We start from the raw sequence: 26,443 nt of genomic DNA, 5'->3' as shown, positions 1-26,443 counted from the left end.
GCTTCAAGCAACACTGAATACCTTATTTGAGCATACAACAGCTATACCTGGCAGTTCATTAAAGGATCTTAAGGGAAACACATCTGATGTATCTCTCTGTAACCAGTCCGTATCTGGTATATGATTCCATGTACAAAGTTCTGTTGCCCCTTCTGATGGGAGCCTGTGTGCTAATTCAGACAGCCTAAATTCTAGAGTCCCACAGCCTCCTTCTGGACCTGTGTAGTAATTCAAGCCTGGTCTCCACTAGGCGTTTAAACCGGTTTTAGGAGCGTAAAACCGATTTAACGCCACAACCGTCCACACTAGGAGGCACCATATATCGATTTTAATGGCTCTTTAAACCGGTTTCTGTACTCCTCCCTAACGAGAGGAGTAACGCTAGTATCGGTATTAACATATCGGATTAGGGTTAGTGTGGACGCTGATCGACAGTATTGGCCTCCGGGAGCTATCCCACAGTGCAGCAGTGACCGCTCTGGATCGCAATCTGAACTCGGATGCAGTGGTCAGGTAGACAGGAAAAGCCCCGCAAACTTTTGAATATTTCCTGTTTGCCCAGCGTGGAGCTCCGATCAGCACGGGTGGCGATGCAGTCCGAAATCAAAATAAAGAAAGAGCTCCAGCACGGACCATGCGGATGTGATCGCTGTAAGGGCAGGCAAATCCGTTCTATCAGCGCTCCGTTACAGAAGATGAAATTCAGAATCCTTTTTTAAAAATCTCCAGACAGACGCCATAGCAGGGACTCAGCGCACTGCAGCGTGACAAGCGTAACGGAAAGCCAAAGAATCAAATGGACGCTCATGGACTGGAGGACTGAACCTATCCCACAGTTCCTGCAGCCTCCGAAAAGTATTTGCATTCTTGGCTGAGCTCCAAATGCTTCTAGGGTCAAACAGTGTCTGCGGTGGGTCAGGGCATAGCTTGGCAATCTACTCACCCCCCCCACCCACCCCCAGAAGCGAAAGGGAAAACAATCCTCTGACTCTTTTACATGTCACCCTATCTTTACTGAATGCTGCAGATAGACACGATGCTGCAGCCGTCAACACCAACATCCTCACTCCCCCCCTGCCATGGGTGGCTGATGGTACAAAAGGACTGGTAACCGTCCTCGTCATCAGCCTATTGGCACATGGGGCAGTAACCATGCTGACTAGCATCCGTCAGGTCGATCAAGGGCGCCTGGCCCTAATTTTTTCTGGTGGATGGTGCAGTATGGCTGGTAACCATCGTCATCATAGCAACAGGGGGCTGAGCTCCATCAGCCCCCACCCTTCATGTGTAAAGAACAGATTCAGTTGCCCCTGGACTAGCAGAGGGATGCTGGGCTTCTCTCCTACACACTGCTTAATGTCCTGTCTGGACTATCATAGCAGCTGGAGGCTGCTTTCCACTCATTTCTCACTAACAAGTCACCATGTCTTTTTATTCCTGCATTCTTTATTACTTCATCACACAAGTGGGGGGACAATGCTACGGTAGCCCAGAAAGGCTGGGGGAAGAACGGAATCAGCAGGTGGGGTTGTTACAGGAGTACCCCCTGTGAATAGCATACAGCTCATCATTTCTGCGGGATCTGACACAGAGCAGCTGTGCTCTCTGGTTCTATGATACACTGGTTCTCTAGTACACTTTCCCCATATTCTAGGCAGGACTGATTCTATTTTTAGATACCAAAAAGGAGGGATTGACTCAGGGAGTCATTCCCAATTTTGGCTTTGCGCCCCTGGCTAAGAGCAGCCAGGGGCACTTATGACAGCAGCAAATGGTACAAAAGGACTGGTAGCCATGATCATCCTTAGTTCCAATTTATGGAAGGGTTTGGATGGTGCAGTATGACTGGTAACCATCTCTGCTGTCATGCAAAAGCAAAAGCATGCTTCTGTGTAGCGCTGCTGAATCGCCTCTGTGAGCGGCATCTAGTACACATACGGTGAGAGTCACAAAAGGCAAAACAAGCTCCATGATTGCCATGCTATGGCATCTGCCAGGGCAATCCAGGGGAAAAAGGCGCGAAATGCTTGTCTGCCGTTGCTTTCCCAGAGGAAGGAGTGACTAACGACATTTACCCAGAACCATCCGCGACAATGATTTTTGCCCCATCAGGCACTGGGATCTCAACCCGGAAGTTCCAAGGGGCGGGGGAGGCTGCGGGAACTATGGGATAGCTAGGGAATAGCTACCCACAGTGCAACGCTCCAGAAGCCGACGCTAGCCTCGGACCGCAGACGCACACCACCGAATTAATGAGCTTAGTGTGGCCGCGCGCAATCGATTTTATAAAATCTGTTTTACAAAACCAGTTTATGCAAATTCGGAATAGTCCCGTAGTGTAGACGTACCCTCAGAGTTGTATTCAAGAATTCCACAGCCCTCCTTCTGGGCCCTGTGTGCTATAAGCCACACACATTTCTTCTCCTAGGATCAGGATTCCCTCAACCTTCCTTCTGGGGCTCTGCTAATTCAGGCCAGCTGCAGTCTTAAATCAGCATCTCTCAGCTGGCCATTTTTCAAAATTCAGTCCTTCCATCCTTGCATTGGGAAAGCTCAGCGTGAAGCAGTCCTTCTCCTGCTAGCGTCTCTCTTATGAGGGAAGATGCAGCCTATATGCAGCCCTCCTTCCTAGGATTTGTGCCAGCTTTGCTCCCACCCTGTTCTACAAGAGTTCCTGGGACTTTAAAGAAACCAGAGCATGAATTTTCCCCAAATACTAATTCCTTCTTTCCCAGTATCTGCCTCTGCCATTCACTAGGCCCTCAAGTACCCCCAAACTCCTAGAACCTTAAAGGGTCATGGCATGAGTTGACTGACACCTAGTTTCTTCTGTCCTTGAAGGGGACAGACCACCTCTATTCCACTAACATGTAAACATGCCTCTAGTTGTGCCTAATGCTCCTTACTTGTCATCTGTCTTGGGTTCCAGGGCTGCAGCCCGATACAATATGCATAAAAAGCATGCTTGACAGCTGTAGGGGCCAAGTTTGAGAGCTGTTTTCTTGTGCATTGATCTTAGTCTACCTCCTTTAATGTAATTATTCTACTGTTGCTGATGGCTTAGTTGCTGACGCAGCTTATGACTCTGGAAGGTTCTGTAAAGCAGCGTGACTGTCAAAATGCTGCTTTTCTCCCCATGCTGGATGGCTTTTCTAGATGCAATTTTCCTTTCACTTTTAGTTTCTCTTAGGACGTATATTATATTTAGGAATAAAAACATGACCATTGTTCCTAATTGTCAAGATGTCCCCCCCACTCTGAACTTTAGGGTACAGATGTGGGGACTTGCATGAATAACCCACAAGCTTATTTTTACCAGCTTAGGCAAAACAGTCGCTGCCACCACCAAATGTTTTAACAAAACGTTTGAGGGAGAGCCATTTGGGAACTCTGCCTTCCCCCAATTTTCCCCAGTCCTTATTCCCCCTTTCCTGGCAGGATTTGACTAATTTCACTCCCCCAAGTCTCTATACCCTTTTTCCTGGATAGACTCAAGAAAATTCCCCCCACCAATTCCTGGTGAGCCCTGATCCAAAATCCTTGGATGTTAAAAAAAGAAAAAATCAATCAGGTTCTTAAAAGAAGACTTTTAATTAAAGAAAAAGGGTGAAAGGAATACCTCTGTGAGATTAGAAAGCAAGATGATCTCACAGACAACAGATTCAAAACACAGAGGATTTCCCTCTGGGAAAACCTTAAAGTTACACAAAACCCAATTTGATTCTCCTTCTATGTTTGCAAAAGAAATGACAAAGAGAAAAATAAAGAAATTTACCACATTCTTATCTAGATACTTACTAATTTAAACAAGGGGTAGATGGTTGTTTTCTGGATCTCTGACTCTGGCAAAAGCACACACAGAACAGACAAAAGACTTTTTTTTCCTTCCAGATTTTAAAGTATCTTGTCCCCCTTATTGGTCCTTTTGGTCAGGTGTCAGCTAGGTTATGTGAGCTTCTTAACCCTTTACAGGTAAAAGAGGAATTAACCCTTAACTGTATGTTTATGACACTAATATCCCTAGACAATCTGAACCGAATTCAGAATGGAATCTAGACAGCCTTAACTGGTGTAACATGCACCTTTTCCCAAACCCTATTCCAGCAATGTTTATTTTTGCATTCATTCAAACTCCTTCAGACAGACTGCTTTATTTACTTTGTGCTAGCTAGTTTTCTGGCCCCTTTGTGCTGCCAACTGACACAGATCTGGCCCATGGTTCTGAATGGCTATTTGTCCTTTTTATAACTTTCTTGGAATTCAGAGTAAATCAAATGTATTCGAATCAAAGAGAGATTATCGCAGTACTGCTCCACCCCAGAATCTTCTGGATAGAAGCCCGGCTTCACTATGGAGCTTAAGGATTTTTATGGCTTCCCAGCCACAGTTGTTTCATCCAACAAAAGGTCAGAAACAACTGCCCCTCAATGTATAAACTGGAAAGAAACTCAGAATTCAACCTTGCATTTTCAAGAGAGGTTTTCTGCATAGAAGAGAACAATCCAGGCCTCTTTTGCAGATCTTCTGCATAGGGTCATTTTTATGTTGTAAGCTGATGTGCCACCCATACCAAATAGGAGATTTAACCTAGGTAAAAATGTGGAGGTTTTATAGTAAGTTGCTATGCTTTTTGCCCCATAAACAAAGATCTATTAGTATGTGATTCAGAAGCATGGGCATGTAATTGTTTTTACTTGTATTTGTCATGATTTGAGAATCAGCGATAGCAGAGCATGCCCTTTTACACTGTCAGTTTATATCCTATTCTACCTCATTATTGGAGGATTTTTTCAATAGGTAAATGTCCTTTTTATGGGGAGAGTATGTCTCACAATTTTAATCATCTTTAAGTACAGATTTTTATCCAATGCATTTTATATGACATGAGAATTCTAGTATAAAAGTTAAATATTTTAAAAATCTTTCTATTTATTGAATTGTGCAAAACAACTGTAATCTGACAAAACTATTATAAGTATCACTCTTTCCATCTGTATTTTAAATTTAAATTTCATTTTGTTTAAACCCACATTGTATATCCTTGAAGTAACAATATAGTTTTACAGTTCTTTTATAAATAAGGGGTAAGCCAAAATCAATAGATCTGAACCCCTTACAATTTCAGACAAGAGTCCTGATATAAAACCATCACTATAGTTTTGGTACTAGTTCAGATCCAAAACCAAAAGGGATCTGTCTAATAATTCTGCATAAAATTTTCCCAGAATCTCATATAAACAAACTTCATAAAATTTTAGCTCAAGATAACAGAAATCTTCTGATAACAGCTTATGTGGTGAATTTCTTCCATTTTGACTCCAAATTTCATAATATTTCTGTACTCCTGACTCTGAACCCTAGTCATGATGTGTTTACCAGAACAGATCTATATCCAACCACCTCCTCCTGGCCAAACTGTTTAAATGCAAAATGTATGAGACTCCTAAAGTCCCTAAAAAGGGAGTAGGTATGTATTTGGAAGGAAAAGGAGAAAAAAAATTAAACTAAGAATTGCCCGGTTCCATTTTAAAAGCTGTCTAAGGAACAATCAGCTCCTTCATACAGCAGCCTGGTGTCCTGTCTAAATTGGGAAATGTCTGATTTTATTTTTAACTGCGGAGCAGTGCTCTAGCTCCTTTGTGAATGTCTAATACTAATGTTGGCTGATATACATGACATACATAAGTGAAGCTTTTTTAAAGTCATAGCTAGGATTGCTATCAATCCAATATTGACTCCTGGTATTCAGAGAACATTTCAGCATGACTTTTTTTTGACAGTTTTTGCTTGTGTTTGGAGCAGAGCTTTGTATTATGAGAATTAATATGCAAAATCAGCAATTTGTTTTGTTTGGGCTGTGTTTGTCTCCCATCACAAGTTCCTGTCTTTTATGCTGTTTGCTCTGTGCTGGTTGGCACTAATGCTCTCTAAATCTCAGCATGGGCTTGCTCAGCAATAAATTGGAAGGTCATAGTCCTTTCCTCTTTCGCATTCTCTCTAAGTCTAAATAACTTATATTTAGTGAAAATTCAGAGACCATATTGGACAAAGTTTATGCACAAGTAGAAATGAGCAGATCTGTGGTTTTATGTTCTGCAAATCAACACTCACTATTATTTGAATATATTTTATGGGTGCTATACAGACATTAAAGAGAATAAGGTCCTGCCCTACCATATTTACAGTCTCATGTGGCAAAGATAATACAATGAGAAATAAGAAGCGTGGAGAGGAAAGAAAAGAAACAAAAAGGAAAGAAATTCTGTTATTGGGAGAATATATAGAGATCCTCACTTTAATTTAGCTTGCCTGCACCTAAGAAATCACAATCTGTCTTTATCAGTATTGTAAAGTACATGCACATTGTGAGAGAGTTATCTGGTGCTTTGTGGAGTTGGATCCATTACAGGAGGTTTCTGTAGTTTATAAGACTCTTTGTTGTGGAATGATTAAGGGACTGAATGTGATACAAACAGTGTATGAAAAGATTGTCTTGTTTTGTCTTTCCCCCACCCTATTATATTTGCTTATGCTGCAGCATTTTTCTATTCTAGTTCCTTTCATGCTTTCTTCCTTTCAGTTGAGCAGAGCAGCAGAGAATGCTGACCCCTGGGAATCAGTAGGGTTGCCTTAACAACAATTAGGCAGAAAACTCAGGGGATAATTGCCCTGATTTACTTTTGCAGTGTTGTGGTAGCCATGTTGATCCCAGGATATTAGAGAGACAAGGTGGGTGAGGTAATATCTTTTATTGAACTAAGTTGTTAAGAAGGCAGAATCGGGGACCAGTCAGAACAGGAGATGGGCCATTAAAAATAGTTCCTGGGTTTGAGTGTGGGTAATTTAACCACTGGAAGCTTCAGGTGGCCTGAACCTGAATGCTAAGATCCATGTGTTGGGGCGAAACCTGTGAGGAGAGCATGCTGAAGACTTGGTCTGAAAAACAGCAATTTTGACTGTGGCTTTGTGTTTGCAATGTTTTGTGCACATCCTTTTCCACCTCACGGAAGGATCAATAAAACTTTTGTTTAATCCTTGAGAAAGTGAGGTACCTCTGAGTCTGTTTATGAAAGTTAGATCTACCCCTGGAGCAGGGGCGGCAGGTTTGTATAATTTTTGGTGGTGCCCAAAATGGGCCCAGGTCCCAGTGCCTCCCCCTTCCCCCCCCACCACACACACTCCCCTGCCAAAGGCTCTGGGAAGAGTTTTGGTGCAGGAGGGGGTTTGGGGTTCAGGCTATGGGAGGAAGTTTGGGTGCGGGAGGGGTGCAGGCTCTGGGATGGAGTTTGGGTGCTGGGTGCAGGTTCTGGGCTGGGACAGGGGATTGAGGTGCAGGAAGAGATGTGGGACGGGCTTTGGGTGCTGGGTGTACGTTCTGGGAGGCTGTTTGGGTGCTGGATGCAGGCTCTGCGCTGGGACATAGGGTTGGGGTGTGATAGGGGTGTGGGGCTGGGCCGGGATAAGGCATTTGGGGTGCAGCAGGCAGGCTGCCCCAGGGCTGGGGTGGGGGTCCAGAGAGGAGGACTCCCCTCAGCCCTCTCCTCGCTGGCAGCAGCAAGCTCAGGAGGAGAGGGGGGGGGCCCTCCAGCACGACACTCACCCAAGCCCTCCCCAGGCTGTTGCTCAGGAGGTCCAGCCAGGATAAGCCCCTCCCCCCCAGAGTCGACTCAGAGTTGCCTGCCGGGGAGGAGGGGAGCTGAGCTGCCATGCACCTCCTCCCCTCCTCACTCCGCAGGCGCAGCAGCCGCCTCAGCCTGCCCCTAGTGCCGCTCCCTAAATTGTAACTGGCAGCAGCCAGCGAGGGAGCGCAGCGTGGAGCTGCAGGGAGCAGCCGCCTGCAGCCCAGGCCAGGCAAGGACGGTCGGGGAAGTGCGCAGAGGCGGCAGGTGGGGCTGGGGGGAGAGACCCAGCCCTGAACATTGATGAAGCCATGCCCGCCCGGGCCCTGAATTTGCTGGAGCCTGGGCACCACGGGCCCATATAACTCAGCACCCCTGCACTGGAGGACTATCTGTGAGATATGGTACTAGATAAGAAATAATAAATATAAAGCATTATCACACAAGTTTGACACTGCATTCATAGTTGTTATTAATCAGTTTTTAGTCCATTTTACTTTCAGGATCTTATGCACTTAGCATAGTGCTGCCGTGTTTTGGTTGCAAACCCTGGAAGAGAATGATTATTTGTTTTTTAAAAAATGTTTGCAGTTAGAATGATTTATTTTAACTTCAGCGAAGGATTTTTATTGATCTCGAGTTTTGTAAGTTTATTGCTACAAAATCTAAAGCTTGCTGTCAAGTTTGGCCTGCCTGTATACTTTTAATTAATTTTGATGGACAATCTTCTTAATCTTGTTCAGTTCTTCTAAGGTGCAGTGCGCTATCCAGTCTTTATAAATGTTGAAAGGCATTATACATAAAACTGAAACCAAAGGTATTTAAAGAAATATAACAGAGGCAAAATCCAAGTCAGGGAAAATCCAAATAAGAAATACTAAAAATGCCTTTTATTATAATTACAGTCAAACCTCGCAACAACGCACCCTGCTATAACGCAAAATCGCATATAATGCGATCATAGGTTGGCTCCCCTTTAAGGCATAATACAGTACTGTACCAGTGGTCCCCAACACCATGGCAGGGGAGAGAAGCTGCAGCCCCGCGCCTGCCGGGGACAGAACTCCGAGGCTATGGGCACTAGTGCTCTCTGTCCCCAGCAGGCGCGGGGCCACAGCTTCTCTCCCGCTTCTCCGGGGCTGCGGGCGTCGGTGCTCTCTGTCCCCGGCAGGCGCGGGGCAGCGGCTTCTCTCCGGCTTCAAAAGGAGCCGTGGCCCCGCGCCTGCCAGGGACAGAGAACTCCGAGGCTGCGGGCACCGGTGCTCTCTGTCCCCGGCAGGTGGGGAGCCACGGCCCCTGTTGAAGCCGAACAGCTTCTCTCCAGCTTTAAAAGGAGCCGTGGCCCCCCGCCTGCCGGGGACAGAGAACTCCGGGGCTGCGGGCGCCGGTGCTCTCTGTCCCCGTCAGGTGCAGGGCAGCAGCTTCTTTCCGGCTTCAAGAGGAGCCGCGGCCCCACGCCTGCCACGGACAGAGAACTCTGGGGCTGCGGGCGCAGGTGCTCTCTGTCCCCGGTAGGCGGGGAGCTGCGGCTCCTTTTGAAGCTGGAGAGAAGCCATGGCCCCGCGCCTGCCAGGGACAGAGAGCACCGGCGCCCGCAGCCCCGGTGCTCTCTGTCCCTGGCAGGCGGGGAGCCGCGGCTCCTTTTGAAGCCAAAGCATTATTAAAGATGCTGGGGACAGAGAACTCCAAGGCTGCGGGCGCCGGGAACAGAGAGCACCGGCGCCCGCAGCCTTGGAGTTCTCTGTCCCCAGCAGGCGGGGGGCCGTGGCTCCTCTCCCCTGCTGGGCACTAGGCGGCTCACATCAATGCACCGCATTGGGGGCCACTGACAAACTGACTGGTTTGAAACCCCGCTATACCGCGACTCTGCATTTAGTGCGATGGAAGTTTTTGGACCCTAAACATCGCGTTATAGCGGGGTTTCACTGTACATATATATATTTTAAATGATGGTTACGGAAAAGTGCCACTAGAACAATGGAGCAAGGTAAATAGTATCTTATTATTTATAGGACAGGATTATTATGTAAGAAATCTTCCTATAAAAATAACTTATGTATGTAGTAATATTATAAATTAGTGCCAGTGAAGATGTTTCACATATCCATAAATAACAAAATCCATTCATCCATCAGTACGGTAGCTATGCACCATAAGTGCTTTTTTTCAGTAATGAACAGTAGAATTGAGGAAATGAGCTATTGGAAACAAGAAAAGAAACTTTTATGCATAGTGTTTTCAGATATATGATTATTTTAGGAACAAGATTGTTGGGCAATGTTTAATGTTTTGGAAAATAACTTGATTCCAAAACAAGCAGACCACAGAACTAGACTCTGGAATGCTAGACTGGAATGCTTTTTTTGAATGAATATTTCAGACAGGAGTTGACTCATGATCTGCAGGGTGGTTCTGTGTGTTCACTGATAATAATCAAGGTCAAAAAAGATTATCCCCCCGTTGTCAGTATTCCTAGTTTAATGGCCTTGCTACCATAACTACTACTGGTTCCATAGTATAGAATGAGGCTTACAGGTTCACTCAGCATGGTTGTAATGAAGATATTACAGTAAAGGTAAGATTAGTGGAAACCATCATTTCTGAATCTCTGTTTTTCACAAGGTGTCCTTTGTTTTCCTCAAGGCGTTTGCAGTTAGTTCACTTTCTATGTGGGCAAAAGATGCCCACATCAGCCAGCATGTAACTTTCAGAGTCAGGTATCAGAGGGGTAGCCGTGTTAGTCTGGATCTGTAAAAGCAATAAAGAATCCTGTGGCACCTTATAGACTAACAGACGTTCTGCAGCATGAGCTTTCGTGGGTGAATACCCACTTCTTCAGATGCAAGCCACGAAAGCTCATGCTGCAGAACGTCTGTTAGTCTATAAGGTGCCACAGGTTTCAGAGTCAGATATATGTTACAAGATTGATGTTACTATTTTTAGACTGAATTATTGTGGGTGAATCAGTGACCTTTCTAATTTTATCAAAGCATGTTAGCTGCTTTAGAAAGCTTTTTTTCCTCCATCCAAAATCATCTACTTGCTGAGCTGGGAACTCTCTTGCAGGAGATAGCTATGCAGCAGAACTCTAATCTCAATTACAATAAGGAATAACTGCACTGAAATCAGTGGAGTTTACATTTAAACCATCGTAACAAAAAGCTGAATCTGACCCATGATATTTAAAAGCTTCAGGGAGCTGTAACCTTAATAATAAGTGGATGCTAATAAAAGGGATTACACTGGAGGGCGATTTTTCTAACCAGTTTACAGGCATTAATTATCTACAATACAACAACCTTTTATTAATGAGTTGCAAAAATTAAATTGGTTCTTCTTTGATTGTTTACAGGTGACTTGAGGCCTGTTTCTATGCCTACAGAGTTCAGCTGGATAGGGGAGTCAAAAGAACCGAACATGTACAAGAGAGGCAGCCGAGGTGAGTACCTTCTCCACTGCTGTGATCCAAGATTTTTCTCTCTGTCCTTTAAAAGAGATGAAAATGTGCATCACAGACACCTGCTGTAGTTTTCATGAGTGCCATGGAGAGTACAGAGGAGTCTGTCTACTAACTGTCCTGTTACTTCTGCTTTCCTGAAAATTAAAATAGAATTATGTCAGTTAAGGAGTTTTATTCTCTTTAATGGTAATAAACAATAAAATACCTTTCCAAATTCCCAAGTGACTATATAATTGCTAATGGTATATAAAATTTTTAAATATATTCATTCAGTATGATTCCATACCCACATTATACATACAAACTGGTGTACTTAGAGTCCACTTTGATTAGTATTTTACACCTAGTCATGAAACTGCAACATCAAGGCTCAGTCTGGCAGTCCCTGAGTGTTCAAGCTGCCACTGATTTCAGTTTTGGAGTCACAAGGATTCGGGTTGGGCCTTTGGAAAGAAGGCTGGTGGTAGAAATAGTACCAATAGCTAAAAGAATGTATTTGTCATAATTCAGCTTTGATTGGTGGTGGATGAAACTTGCCAACTGTTCCTCATCTCTCTTAGCTGTTAGTGGTAGGGTGACCAGATGTCCCATTTTTAATGGGACAGTCCAGTTTTTAAGCCCTCCTGCAGGTGTCCCAACATTTTCTTAAAAGTGGGCAAATTGTCCCATATTTTCTGCCTCCCTGCCATGAGTACCGGTAGGTCCGGCTGCTGGCTGGATCCCTGCTCGCCAGCTGCCCGCCCACCAGCACTGAATGGGGCACTCCAGTGATGATGGGGATGGGTGTACAGGATTGGTGGTGGAGCGAAGCTGCAGCGTGTGGGGCTGGGCCACTCCCCCTGCCAGTCTCTCAGCGAAACCCCCGCTGCGTGTGGGCTTTCAGTAGGATTGCCAACTTTCTAATCGCACAAAACCGAATACCTTTGCACCGTTCCCTGCTCTGCCCCTTCCCTGAGGCCCCACCTCACCCCTTCTCTGAGGCCCCACCCCTGCTCACTCCATCTCCCCCTTCATTGCTCACTCTTCCACACGCTCACTCACTTTCACCAGGCTGGGGCAGAGGGTTGGAGTGTAAGAGGGGGTGCAGGGCTCCAGGGTAGGGCCAGAAATGAGGGATTTGGAGTGTGGGAGGGGGCTCAGGGCTGGGGCAGGGGGTTGGGGTGCGGGAGGGGATGTGGGGTGCCGGCGCCAGCTAGTTCGTGCTTACCTCAGGCAGCTCCCAGAAGTGGCCGGCATGTTCGGCTCTTAGGCAGAGGGGCCGGGGGCTCTGCACGCTGCCCGCACCCACAAGCACAACCCCTGCAGCTCCCATTGGCCGTGGTTCCTGGCCAATGGGAACTGAGGAGCTGGCACTCAGGGTGGGGGCAGCATGTGGAGTCCCCATGGCTGCCCCCCAGCTGGAGGGACATGTGTTGCCAACTCTGGGAGCCGCCTGGAGCCGAGTAGGGATGGGATCCTGCTTTTGCACCACTGCGCTGCCAACTGGACTTTTAGCAGCCTGGTCAGCAGTGCTGACTGTAGCCACCAGAGTCTCTTTCCGACCGTGCGTTCCAGTTGAAAACTGGAAGCTTGGCAACCCTAGTTCTCAGCCAGCTGGGCCCCGCCCCCCATCCCTTTTCCAGCTGGCACTGGCTGCACACTGCGAGCTGCGGCATCCGATGAGTGCCAGGTGGTGGCTGGTTAGGTGTCACCTCTACTGCCCTCCCATTGGCCCCTTATGTGCTCCCCCTCTGGCTGTCCTCTCCCTGCTTTGCTCCTTCGTCCCCTCCTCAGCCCCGCTGCTCCTCTATATCCCCACAGTGGGATATGTCCTGCTCCCAGCACTGAGCAGAGAACCAGCCCCTGCTTGGAGCACTCAGCTCACCAGCAGCCTGGCCGGCAGACTCCTTCCTTCCCCCACTGCCTCTGTCTGGGGTGGCACCCTGGGAAAGCCCAAGACCCTCTGGCCCAGGTGGCTGGCCAGGAGGAGCTGAGCACTGCATGTGCCAAAGCCCCACGCTAAGCTCTGAGTGGTGGGGGAAGCGATTTCCAGCCTGTTCCCACCCCAAACCTGTAGGCTCCACAGCAGCCCCCCTGGGCAGGGGCTTAGCACCCTATTTGCCTGTCCCCACCCCCACCACCCTGGGTCCTGTCCCCATGAAGCCTGGGGCTTCTCCATCCCCTAGGCACCCTCCCCTGCTGAGCCACCTCTCTGGCCAGGCTCTGTGGCTGCTGAAGGCATGGAGAGCAGAGTGCCTGGGACAAGGAGGATCAGTCAGTTGGTCACCCAACCCCCCTCCACATGTGAGAGTGGGATACGGGTGTGTATGTATGTCACATCTCCCCGTGTGTGTGGGGGGGGGTAGCAGTGTGTGTGTCACCCCTCCCTGTGTGAACCCTAAAGCCTTAAAGATAAGAAGGTAAATAAAAATAATCCAGCTACGCAGTATTTCTGTTAAATGGGGCTCAGCCAACTTGATGTTAATTTGAATATTTGTACTGCACAGTTCTGATTGATTGCCATTGAACTCGCTTGAATACGAGTAATTTTACCAGGCGTCCCGTATTCAGCAGAGGGGAGTATGGTCACCCTAGTTAGTGGCATATGTGAATTTTACTAGTGGTGTCTCAACATTGTATTGGGAAGCCTGTATGGCTTGTGCCTGTGATGTAGCACTATCTCTGAACTACATTAATTGGATGCCCATGTTGTTCAACTCTAGCTGACCCCAAAATGGCTAACATTAGAGTGCTTCCTTGAAAACATTTCCAAATATGTATTTGACCAATAAACAAGGAGGCTGTAAAAATCAGTTCTAGTCTTCCAGGTAAATATATTTTAAAACTAATATCTATAGACTTTCACAGGCCTCTAATCCGTTACAAGAAATGTGAAACCTCCACAGAAGACTGACACTTTTAATCAGCTTTTTCTTAAAGTATTCCCAAACATATTGAGTACAGTTCTGCTTCACCTTTGTTATGGAGTGTACTGTAAAATGCATTAACAATAAAACAGGTGTATTGTGACCTAATGACATTACCCTGCACTGCCATGTAAGAAAAAAATTAAACATTCCAGGACTGCTTTCTTATTCACGGCAAGGGTATACAAGTTCTGTGCATACAGCAAACTCGGTTCCTTGGGCAAAGCAGAGGGAAATGCAGGGAAGTGACTTTCATGGCTCATCAACAACCTCTTTCATCTTTAAGAATCAGTGATAATGTGCTCACCACAGCTCATAAGAACAACCATACTGGCTCAGACCAATGGTCCAACTAGCCCAATACCCCATCTCTGGCAACAGCCAGTGCCAGAAGCTTCAGAGGGAGTGGAAAGAACAGGGCAATTTCAAGTGATCCATCCTGTTGTCCAGTCCAAGCCTCTGGCAGTTGGAGGGTTAAGGACACCCAATGCATAGGGTTGCATTCCTGACCATCTTGGCTAACAGCCATTGATGGACTTATCTAATTCTTTTTTTAAGCCAGTTATGTTTGTGGCCGTCACAACATCTCTTGGCAAAGAGTTCCCAAGTTGACTGCATTGTGTGAAAAATTTCTTCCTTTTGTTTGTGTTAAACATGCTACCCATTAATTTCATCAGGTAACCCCTCGTTCTTATGTTTTGTGAAGAAGAAAATAACACTTCCCTATTCACTTTCTCTGCATCATTCATGATTTTACAGACCTCTATTGTATACTCCCTTAGTCATTTCTTATCTAGGCTGAACAGTCCCAGTCTTAATTTCTCCTCACATGGAAGCTGCTCAATACCTCTAATCATCTTCATTGCCCTTCTGTGTATCTTTTTACAATTCTAATTTTTTTTAGATGAGTCAACCAGAACTGAACACAGTTTTCAAGGTGTGGGTGAACCATGGATTTATAGAGTGGCATTATGATGTTTTCTGTTTTTTTGGGGGTGGTTGTGCAGAGGGGTTAGATTATAATGTAAAACTCATGGCAGATGTCCAGTGCAGGTACTCATTATAGAATGGAAACAGTTATCAGGTAAAATGGATTGGAAAAGTATTTGAGGGAGAACATTTCATGAGGAACAGGGATTCGGGGCTCCTATATCTAGTACAGTGGGGATCCAATCCCATTTCTGTTTTGCTAGCCCCCCAGCTAAGGGAGCTTAGGAAAGGGGATTCAGGACTCCTACCTTGAGTGCAGCAGGGGAGCTGACCCCTCTCCTTTTTTCTAATCTCCCTTTAAAACTCATGCCAAGGAAGTTACAGCAATGGGGTGCGTGCAGCCTGGTTGGGGATGATGTGGAAATGATTACAGAAATGATGGTGACCTGCACTGTACAATTTATTGCAGGGTATTGCCAAATATATTTTAAGTGAATAAAGTTGTGGCCTAATTAAACCACATCCATTGCCTTCTATCTTTCTTCCTCTGTGTCTGAGCAATATGCTTCAAGTGAAGATCTGTTCAAATCCTCTTTGGCAAGAATGATGATGATTGTGATGTTGAGCTTCAAAGATCCTTTAAGTCATGAGTGCAGTATAATTATCTAGATAGGTAATAAGGAGTCTCTCGGACATAGGATTCCCATTATCATAAATGGAGTTTCTGCATGTAGAGGGCTCACAGGAATAAGAAGTAGCTGTCTGTAGCTTAATGAAACTCAAGGATATAATTGAAAGCTAATATAAAAAATTTAAAAATACTTTTTGATAATATTTTTCAATTATATTTAACTTCTTCCATTCCAAAATACAATCATTCCTATTTAACTCCGCAAAACTCTTAATGTTCTGTTCATTCATACTAGACCATGATTTCATACCAGTATTTGAAAATTTTTCCTATTTTATTCTAAATATTAACATTTAATTTTATTTATCTAAAATTTTACTTGTTCTGAGTAAAGACATGATTGGGCTAAAAATATCTGAGAAAATACAGCATCCAGTCAGATCACTCAAGATTTTCAATCCATATTATTACTGTATATTAGGAGTCTAGTGTTACTTTTCTTAAAATCAGTATCAAAATTCCTGTTGACTTCAGTAGAAAGAGGTTAGGACTAGAGCTGTGGGAGCGGAAATGTATTTTCTATTCCATGGGAAATCCACAATTTCAAAAAAATTTCCATTCCAAAATGGAACAGCAACAACAAAGTTCAAAATATCATTGAAATGAAATTCTGAAAAAAAAAATCATCTGGGGTTGATCATAACATTTTGTCAAATAAAATAAAAAATTCATTCCCATTTTGACCTTTTTATATTTTTTTAAATGTTTTATATAAGTATTTAATTTTGTTTCAAAAATTCATATAAAAATATTCTTAAAATGTTGAGATAGGATATTTTGACATTATTGAAATGCTTTGTTTTCTTTTTTAAACAAAATTTTCTCAAAATCGACACATTTTCTAAATGTTTTCATGTTGATAAAAACATCATTTTAAGTTGAAAAACAGTTTAGATGGTAATTTTCTAGTTTGGACCCTCATATTAATCATGTACATGTCAAATAATTTATTATGTTGGTAAATAAAGACCCGATTCTTGTGTAGAAGAGCACTGACTTCAGTGGATCTATGTGCATTTGTAAGGCCACTCATGTACAGTAAATAAGATTAACAGACCCCTGATGATAAATTACTTTTAATATATGAATTGACCCTTTATTTATTGATGATCAATTTAACTGTACATAACATATATTATTGGTGTACAACTGTGGACATGTAGAGTGAAACCCATCAAAAATCCCCTTTTCTGTAAACTGTACCAATAAAATCATTTGTATTAATAATAAGGGGGGTTATGGTAGATGACAAATTCAATATGAGTCAACAATGCAGTGATGAGGCAAAAAGCATACCAGCTAAGCATCAGTTGGCGTACCCATTCAATTTGGGGCACGGTTTTAAAAAATAATGGATAGCAATGAAACTGTCAAAAGATTTGAAAAATAAGACCGGTGAGGAAAAATTAAGAAATGTGCAATGTTCATTTTAGGGAAAAGAAGATTTAAAGGAAATATGGTAACTTTCTAGAAGTATAGTCTTTAAAGCAATGTTATGAAGTGTTTAGGGCTATATTAAATTCATTTATAGTGAATCTCAGAGTTACAGACATCTTGGGAATGGAGGTTGTCCGTAACTTTGAAATGTTCATAACTCTGAACAAAGCACAGTTCCAGTTGCCTACCTTTAAGATGCAATACAGGCACAGTACAGTATTTGTTTTTTTGTTGGGTGATTTTTTGTTTTTTGTTTTTTGGTCTCTGCTGCTGCCTGATTGGTTACTTCTGGTTTCACATGGTGTCCGGTTGACCGGTCAGTCCATAACTGTGATGTTCGTATCTTTGAGGTTCTCCTGTAATATGGAAAGAACAAGAAGTACTGAGGTTAAATATATGGGGAAGTATTTTCTAAGTATTTTCTATGTAGAATATATTTTGAAGGGATTTGGTGGATTTTTCATTATAGGAAGCATTCACACTTAGATCAGACATTCATAGGATTTTTCAATTCAGGTAACTTTAATAATTAGATTCTGCCTTTGGAAGCACAGATTTCATATGCAAAGATTGCAGTGGGAGCTCCATACAAAATTTGTAAGACAGTATTTGGCTCAAAGACTGTGTATATACTGCTAATAAAAATGTATTTGAATATGGTATGTACTTTGTAAACTTCACTTCATCCTACCTAAAGAAAAACTCTTAGATGTGTTATGATGGGATGACATACTCAATCCTGTTCTTGATCAATTCTACCTGCCATTTGTAAATTAATCTTTAAGTGAATATTACATTGCCCACTGTAACATATTCTTTGTTTACTAACCACAGCTAGTGTTAGCTTTTTATAATATGTTGGCTAATTGGCTGTTAATTGTTAAGAGTTGCTCTCTGAAATAAAGTATTACCAGTTGTTTATAGCCACTTGTAGCTAGCAAATAAATTAATTATGCATATTCCAGACATAATGATATATACATAAAATATTACAGCTGCAGTGCATCAAGGATGATGATTAGGATAGATAGGCATTCTGGAATTCAAAGATTCATGAACTATTTTTGAGTTAGAAAATAGTCTGTGTTTGCGAGACTTTTTACTCATAAATAATTTAAACCCATGGTTTTCTCCCAAGGACATCAAATTATTTTCTTAATTAAAGAGAAACCTACAGTATGTATTAAGGATAAATACTGCACCACCCAACTCCCCATAAAAAGCTACAGAGGCGTGAGTGGTTGGCCTATATAAACAGATAAATATTATTTTTTTGTATTCAGTTTTTATCTCATTTGATTAATTCCTTACTTTCCTAGGACCGTGTGCACATGTATGTTTGGTGTTGTCATTTTGTTTTGGGTTTGGTGGTGTTTTGTGTGGGTTTTTCCCTTGCCAGAGTTTACAAAGCCTCCCAATTTAGAATCATGTATGAGTAGTTATTGTTTATATATTGCCATTACACCTAAATCTCACCTAACAGACAAACAAAAGACAGGTTCTTGCCCTGAAGAATTTACAATTTCTCTATATATAAAGAGAGGGTTTACATATATGTTCATGAAAATGGAAACTGCAGGTGCTCTGATAGTTAAATAAGAGATCTGATTTTTACAATCTAAATCTAGATTTGGGGCTTGTTTACATTGTGACATCCAGGAAAGGTAATCTGAATTAATTAGAGGCTTGTCTGCACAAACGGTTCACAGCAAGTGTGGATCTATGCTGCCCTAGCCTGCCCTAGACTAACTGTCCATGTGGACCCTACCGGACTGTTAATGCACTTTGATCTAGTCCCTTTCAAAGATGACTAGGTCAAAAAGTGTATTAACCAACTGTTGGTGCACATCAGCAGGGTCCATGTGGAGTCCACAGCAGGACAGTGTGAGGTAGATTCATACCCTGATTTGCCACAAACACAATATTTGTGTAGACAAATCTTAGAGGTGTGAATTTAAATAGTTAAATCCCTATGTGGACGTTGTTAGAGCTAAAGGGGTCTTAATTTGTCTTATTTTAATTCACTTTGGCAATGAACTAAACTAAATGGAATTAAGGCCACTTCAGTTATGGACGAGAGTGTTCACATAAGGGTTTAATGAGGCTTAACCAAATCCACACCTTCAAATCCACACCTTTAGTTAATTCAGATTAATTTTTCGTGGACATCCCTATGTAGACAAGCCCTTAGTTGTTTACATTTAGGCACAACATTTGAAAATATTTCCCTAAATATACAATTATTGCTCATTAACTATTTGCACTCTGGTTCGCTGAACCAATTCCTTTTCAACATAATAAGAAATAAACATATAGTGATGGTGCAGATCCAAGGATTCTGTCTGATTGGGTGTCATCATTAATCAGTCAAAGTACAGAAATGGATGGTTTTATGGCTAACACATAGAACTGGAAGTCAGATGATCTGGGTTCTATTCCTAGTTCCTCTGCTGTTTTGGTGTGTATGTGTTATTTTCAACAGTTCAAGCATATTTGCACCTAGGGCTTGCATGTGACACCTATGATAAGATTAATTTGGAAAAGGCAGCTTTAAAAAACTGCTAGAAACAGTAATTGACCAAGAAGAGTTTTTCCTGATTATGAAATTTTTCTAGCTGGGAAGGCCAATGATTCAAACACTTACTCTGGAGGAACTAGGATGGAAGTCTGTGGAAGCCTATAGAATGATTATTTCCTCCATGCATAGTTATCTTAAACTCAGTTACTGTTCTGACTTGTTAACTTTTATTAATTACTGTTGATTCAAGTACAGCAAGCCATACTTTTCCAAAACACTAGAGCTGGGCAGGCATTTCACAGGTGAATCTGCATTATGAAACACAAAGAAAACAAAAATATTGAAAATTTCCTGAAAAACAAAATTTTAAAAAATTCATACTGATTTTGACTTTTTTCATTTTATATTATAAATTTAAAAATATTGAAATGAAAAGTCATTTCAAAATGGAAAATAGAAACATTCCATTCTGAAGAGGTTGAAATGGAATATTTTGATCTTATCAAAATCCTGTTGTCTATTGTTCTTTATCAAAATCGACATGTTTTTGCAAAACGTGTCATTTTTTATCTATTTGCATTTTCCAGCAGAAAAACATTCCATCAGAAAACTTCTGGCCAGCGCTACAAAATACCCTTCTCAAAATCTTGTAGTCAAATGTCTTCATGACCAACATTCTAGAATCCGCTAGGCAGGATTTTGGATCTGTCTGCTATAGAAACCTGCAAAAGAACCATCAGAGAACCTCATTGCTAGGTGATGGCACATTTGCTTTCATTAGAGTATCTGTGGGCATATATTATGCTGTACTCTAAAATGTACTGAAAGAGTTAACTAAATTGCATAGCCAAAAAAATCAAAAAAGACAGGGCTCCAGAATTGTGCACCCCAAGTGCTGATAAGGACTTACCGTTTGAGAAAAACTATTGGAATAGGAGTCTCAGTGGTTCACAGTTTTAATGCACAACGTCCAGCATATTTATTAATTCAAAAAAAAGGTCAAGATTTTCTGAGGCTTTGTGCTGTAAATGAAACAGCAGAATCAATTGCTGTTGTCTCCATCTGTTTCCAAGGGGGGGAAGAAACAAGGTAATGTGCACTTGTAGTTACCATGCCATATAGAACAATGGCTTCACTCGGCCCCCTGTATGCTAGTGAATTCTGACTTAGCAAGGTGTGCTTTTCTCAAGAGCAGCAAGCATTTTGGATTAAAGGGCTATGAAAGACTGAGATAATAGCTATGTTCCATTTATCACGTCTTAGTAAAACATTCTCCAGACAACACCCATGTGAATAAAAGACTGTGAGTTGCAGTCTCCATTTGAAATGTCATATTGCAACCCCCATTATTACCCTGCTTAAGGTGTGGCTTTATTTTTGCACAGATGTGTGCTTGAGTGGTTAAGTATAAACGTGTAGCCTGGTTACATTTTGTGTACTTGTTTTGTCTTATTCATATTTCTTTTCTTCTTCCTCCAACAACTGACTCGGAGAATTCACTCCTACGATACCTGAGTGATGACAAGATCTTGGTGATCCAAGAAGAGCCTTTGACACAGAAAGACAACAAGAGAGACACGGGCCGCAGGTCAAGGAAAAAGGGCAAAAACACAAGTAGTCCGAACTATCCAATTAGCCCATCTATGTTAACATCTACTGTTAGCGTTAGGCTGGAACCTGGGCAGCAAGATGTCCTGAATTTCTCACTAGCTGAAAGCAACACTGTTCCACTGTATCACGTAAGTTCATAAAAATTTGAAGTTTTAATTCTTTTTTCTTAATAGCCATTGGAACTAGGATTGGCACAGCGGAAATATGATCTTATATCTTACAGTATCATGTTGCATGGCAGGGTTCTATGGTTCATTTTTCACATCCATACCATAAGATACAGAGCTCATCTGAAAACCATCTGGATATTATGAAAAAGTTCAGTCCATAATACAGAGAACACTTGTCCACTATGGGTAGGTCTATATTTGCGTCAGCTTGTAGACTGCAGACACTGCTCACCCAATTAGCATGGGTATAAATAGCAGTGTAGAAAGTGAGGCACAGCTTAGATGAGTATAGTAGAGAGAGGCCAGTACCCTGCATGGATCTCTGCACACTCAGTAGGGCCTACCATATCTACTCTATTTTTAGCAGTGTGGTGTCCTGGTGCAAGAACCTTTCCATGCCACAGTGAAAGACTCTGGCAAAGGGGAGGCAGTGAAGGAAGGGTGTGACAACAGCTCCCTCACTCAAAGGTCACATTCTCTTGTATCTTGACTATGGTTAGTGAGTTGTAGTTTTAACATGTTAGATGGTGAAGGTAACACATAGACGAGAGTCTAGGGTTTCCTTCAACCAGATAACGTGAACAAATATTAATTTCCTTGTCTTCACTAGGATTTTTGCACATTAGTTGACTTCTATCAGTTAGCACGTTAAAAACACAGCTTTATTCCTAGTGAAGACAAGGCCAGTGTGACTCACTTGGTGGGATCTCTTCATTTCCAAGTAGATTGGCTCAATCCCAGACTCTGCTCTCAGGACAATTGATGCCAAACCAGGAGATCTTCAGTTTGGTGTGTAATCATTAGGTGAATCCAGTAATGGACTTTTTGCAATATCAGAGAATATGAGTCTCCCCATGTTCTGAGTTTCTGCAGTTGATACAAAGAGCTCATTGCTTGGACCATGAAAGCATTCTCAATCATAGTGGGTAGAGAGGCATGTCCCCTGACATCCACGTTACCTATCTTTTGAGGAAGGAAAAATTGGTCAGAGGATCCCTGACACTAATTGCCTACTCAGGTCATGATTACTCAGTGCTGTTAACCTTGTTGGCTGGGTCCCTTTGGACCCGCTCCAAATTGCAGATCTGCTGTCCTGAGACCCAGTGGTTCAGTCATTCAAGCAAGCTCTTTCTAAAATCTTGGGGTGTAATCATAGCTGTATTAAGTTTAATGGAGAAATTCAAATGTATTTAAATGGTGTCCAGATTTCACCCTGGAGTTTAAGTACAAGGAACATATGAACTGTTATGCTGGATCAGACTTGAAGTCCATCTAGTCCAATATCCTGTTAACAACAGTGGCCAGGACCAGGGGCTTCAGAGGAACATTAGAATTTCAGAGTATGCTCCCCATAATAGATCTCATGTTTATCTTTTGTAGTCAAAGATTGGCTTACTCCCTATAACATGGGGTTTAATATGCCTTTCACAACATTTTTGTCACTGTTAATTATGGTAACTGTCAATATTCTTTATATTTATATAAATGCCCAGTCTCTTTTCAAATCTTGTTAAATTCCTGGATTTAATGACTTCATGTGGCAATGAGTTCCATGGTCCAATTACACATTGTGTGAAAAAGTATTTCCTTTTATCTGTTTTGAATTTCTCACCTTTTTATATTATTGACTGTCCCCTTGTTCTTATATTATGATGCAGGAAGAACAGGATACTGCTACTTATAGCCCATTTCAGACTGGTTTCCAGCTTAGCAAAACAGGCATTTTTGTTCTTACCTTTTAAATTGATTTTCTGCAGAGTGAGACCAACAGTCTGGAAGCCTCAGCCAGATAGATATTGCTCAAATCGTGGTTGTTTTTTCCCCTGAGTTATTTGATTACTTAATATAGATGCAAATAAAGTTAACAACTGGTTCTTTAGTCAAGCTGTTCTACATGGCAGGAGGCTAGAACCTGAAAAGCCTAACAACCATCTGGGTGGGGCTCCCTGTTAGGAGATAAGGAGGGAGAAGCCCATTTCAGATTGGTTAGCCCACTATGCAGAAACTCAGAATTCAAGGTAAAACCAAAATCTCCTTTGTTGCACATGTGTCTGAGAGAGAAATTAGTAAATATCCAGAGTGGACTGCACTCATCACTGATTTAACCTCATTGATATCAGTGAGGATGTACCACGGACAAATCTAACCCTGTGTTAAGTAATATTGAAAGTGAAGTTACTGTGACATTATACTTTTTTTTTTTTGGTAAAACTATTCTCCCAAAACACTATTTCAGTTAATATATTTTTATTTTATTTAATCTTAACCCCATTACATCTACCTACTTTATCAAATTCCCAATATATTAATCTGAAGTGCTCCAGCAGAGTATTCAGTATTAGTGGACTGTTTTTGTCAGCACAAATAAATACTCTTGCTCACTGAAACTGGGCAAAATGGTTACCTCTGAGACATAATTAAGTTGTTATGCATTGGCTTTAGCTTTGTTACACTTCATTAGTCTTGGTAAACAAAAGACATTTAATTTAGACTATAGTGTCTATATGCATGAATAAGTAACTCAAAATGATGTTTTTGTTTTCCACTGGAACATGTAATTGTAAAAAATGTTTAGAACCAGAGAGCAAATGGCTTTTGTTTTTATTTTGTTTTGTTTGGGAGGGAGGGAATGGTTACCACTTCTGCTCAGATGCAAAATTGACCAGGATATTTTCGAGTAATAAAAAACAGTTGTGCTGCTTTTGATGTTTGCAAAGAGCTATTTCTACCTGGAAGAAAATGACATCAAGGCCTGACCATATGTGCTTGGGCCCAAAGAAAATAATATGAAAGCTTTTCTAGAAGGCTTTGTATTGTGATGTTCAACCATTCACTGGGATTCCACCATATTCATTGTATACGTTTCCATCTACCTCATGGCTTAGTGGAAGACTTTGACTGGCCACTATAGAATCATAGAAATGTAGGGCTGAAAGGAACCTCGAGATGTTATCTAGTCCATCTCCCCATGATGAGGCAGGACTAAGTATACCTAGACCAGTGGTTCTCAACCTACTTATCATTGTGGGCCACATATGCACCACCTCAACACACAGACCCCTATGCCTACCACCCACCCCAACCCAAAGACCCCTCCACAGAGTGGGGCCAGGAGCTGACCCAGTGCAGGGCTGGGCAGCAGAGCAGCCCCAGGCCCCACCGCGCGGCAAGGCAGAGCAGCCCTAGCGCCACGGACCCCATCGTGTAGCAAGGCAGAGCAGCCCTAGCACCACGGACCCTGCCACGTGGCAAGGCAGAGCAGCCCTAGCGCCACGGACCCCACCACGTGGCAAGGCAGTGCAGCCCCAGCAGCCCCGGGCCCCACCACGCCGAGCAGCCATGGTGGCCTGGACCCCAGCCATGCGAGCCCTGCGGCTTTTAGCACGCAGCTGAGAACCGCTGATCTAGACTGTCCCTGACAGGTGTTTGCCCAACATGTTCTTTAAAACCTCAACTGACATGGATTCCACACCTTCCTTGGTAATTTATTTCTGTACTTTTCTATCCTTAATGTTAGAAAGTTTTCCTACTGTTGAATCTAAATTTCCCTTGATGCAGATTAAGCTGATTACTTTCCTCAGTGGACATGGAGAACAATAGATCCAGGATCAGATTCACAAACTTCCCTGAGGCAGGGTTTTCCACCTTAGATGGACACTCTATGACCTTTTCTACAACAGGCATATGATATGATGCTGGACTGGAGCAATTGGCGGGACTGGCACATGCCACTTTGGGTGCTTTGGCTATACTGACCAATTCCCACTTATCCTTGCCCTATAAAAAAGTCTGATTGTTTGGTTCCAGATCAAGCACAGCCTAAATCTGTGAATCTGAGGCGATTGAGTCCTATACAATCAGAACCAATAGATACAGAACATTCTTGTAACTTAGTACAAGATATGCTTTTGGAAGAAGAGGGAGATACATCCCCTCCAGTTGAATTTAAAAAACAAAAAATTGAATTAGATAGTGGTTCATCTTTGGCCAAGAATGTAGGAAAGTTGTCTTTAGAATATGCTATTCAATTCCATGAACTAGTAGACAGAATAGTGTCAATTTTTAAATAACCATCCTGGTTTTCAAAATATTAGGTTCTACTACAAGAAATAAAATATCTTTGCCAATATTAGAAGGGCTTCAACAACCAGCAAAAGCAATCTGGTCCAATCCATCTTCAGGTCAGCCAAAAAAGGCTGACAAATTATACCAGATTCCATAAGCGGGGCTTTCATGTTCACCTCCCTCTGATTCACTTGTTGTGGTACCAGTGGTACAAAGATCAAAGTCCAGGTCTCTTACACTCCAAATGAAAGAGAAGGGAAAAAGTTAACACTTTAGGAAGAAAATCCCCCTCCCCATACTGTTTTTATAAGGTCGAAGGTCTTTGGGCCTCACTCCAGATTCCTTTAAAGTAATTTTGGACTTTCACATAAATCAGTGTATTAATTTTTCAGTATTTTTACCCAAACCCATGCACATAAGGGTGAATCCAAGTTACCCAGCTGTATCCATAATGGACCAAAGCAGAATCCCAGAAACAATTCCATACATTTTGGAGTTTGAAATTCAGATTTAGTGGCTCAGGAATTTGCCTTGTCATAACCAGTGCTGTAGTGGTCCTTCTGCCTTACCATAGTGATGGTATTTTGATCTATTCTCCTTTTCACAGTCTTTGACAATCTTTAGGGTACATAGCTCCTGTCTCGCTCTTCCTGTCCAATCCCTGAAATGGAGCTGGTTGGTACTGTAACCAGTATTATTGGTTGGTACATTAGCAACTCCTTTTCCCAGGAGCACAGTCCCATGAATGGCAGGGAGTGTGGTAGGGAATTACATGAGTTTTACCTGATTTTGAGAGGAAATAATTAAGTGGTGATGGCTTGTTTGAAAAGTTTGCAAGCCATACAAACCCTTTAAAGCAACCAGGGCTGAGTCAGTAAGCAGGGCCTCGTGCCTAAGAGGGCCCTGCTCCCTAAAGAAGAGCACCTAACTTAGGTGCCTTTTTAATTTTTACTCACCTGGCAGCACTCTGGGTCTTCGGCGGCACTTCAGCGGCAGGTCCTTCACTCGCTCTGGGTCTTCGGCGGCAGGTCCTTCA

The 26,443-nt window shown here is 42.6% G+C and overlaps 1 protein-coding gene and 1 long non-coding RNA gene across 6 annotated transcripts in view; one reads left to right on the top strand and one right to left on the bottom strand.

Moving 5' to 3' along the window:
• LOC120371899 (connector enhancer of kinase suppressor of ras 2-like) overlaps window positions 1–26,443 on the top strand; it is a 581,536-nt gene that overhangs the window by 417,354 nt on the left and 137,739 nt on the right. For all 5 annotated transcript variants that reach the window (XM_039488337.1, XM_039488338.1, XM_039488339.1 and 2 more), the window contains 2 exons: window positions 10,972–11,058; window positions 21,047–21,300. In XM_039488337.1, the coding sequence (XP_039344271.1) occupies window positions 10,972–11,058; window positions 21,047–21,300 (341 nt within the window). The remainder of the gene's footprint in view (window positions 1–10,971; window positions 11,059–21,046; window positions 21,301–26,443) is intronic.
• On the bottom strand, window positions 9,709–26,422 carry LOC120371908. The gene is made up of 5 exons (XR_005584647.1): window positions 26,364–26,422; window positions 20,990–21,109; window positions 17,232–17,399; window positions 11,067–11,213; window positions 9,709–10,367 (listed from the first exon to the last, which is right to left on the bottom strand). It is a non-coding gene; the product is annotated as an uncharacterized LOC120371908 (long non-coding RNA).

The sequence above is a fragment of the Mauremys reevesii genome, linkage group 9 (assembly GCF_016161935.1).
Source record: "Mauremys reevesii isolate NIE-2019 linkage group 9, ASM1616193v1, whole genome shotgun sequence".
NCBI lineage: Eukaryota > Metazoa > Chordata > Testudines > Geoemydidae > Mauremys > Mauremys reevesii.
Note: the sequence above shows the minus strand (reverse complement) of the source record. Positions and strands in the feature narration are given on the sequence as shown.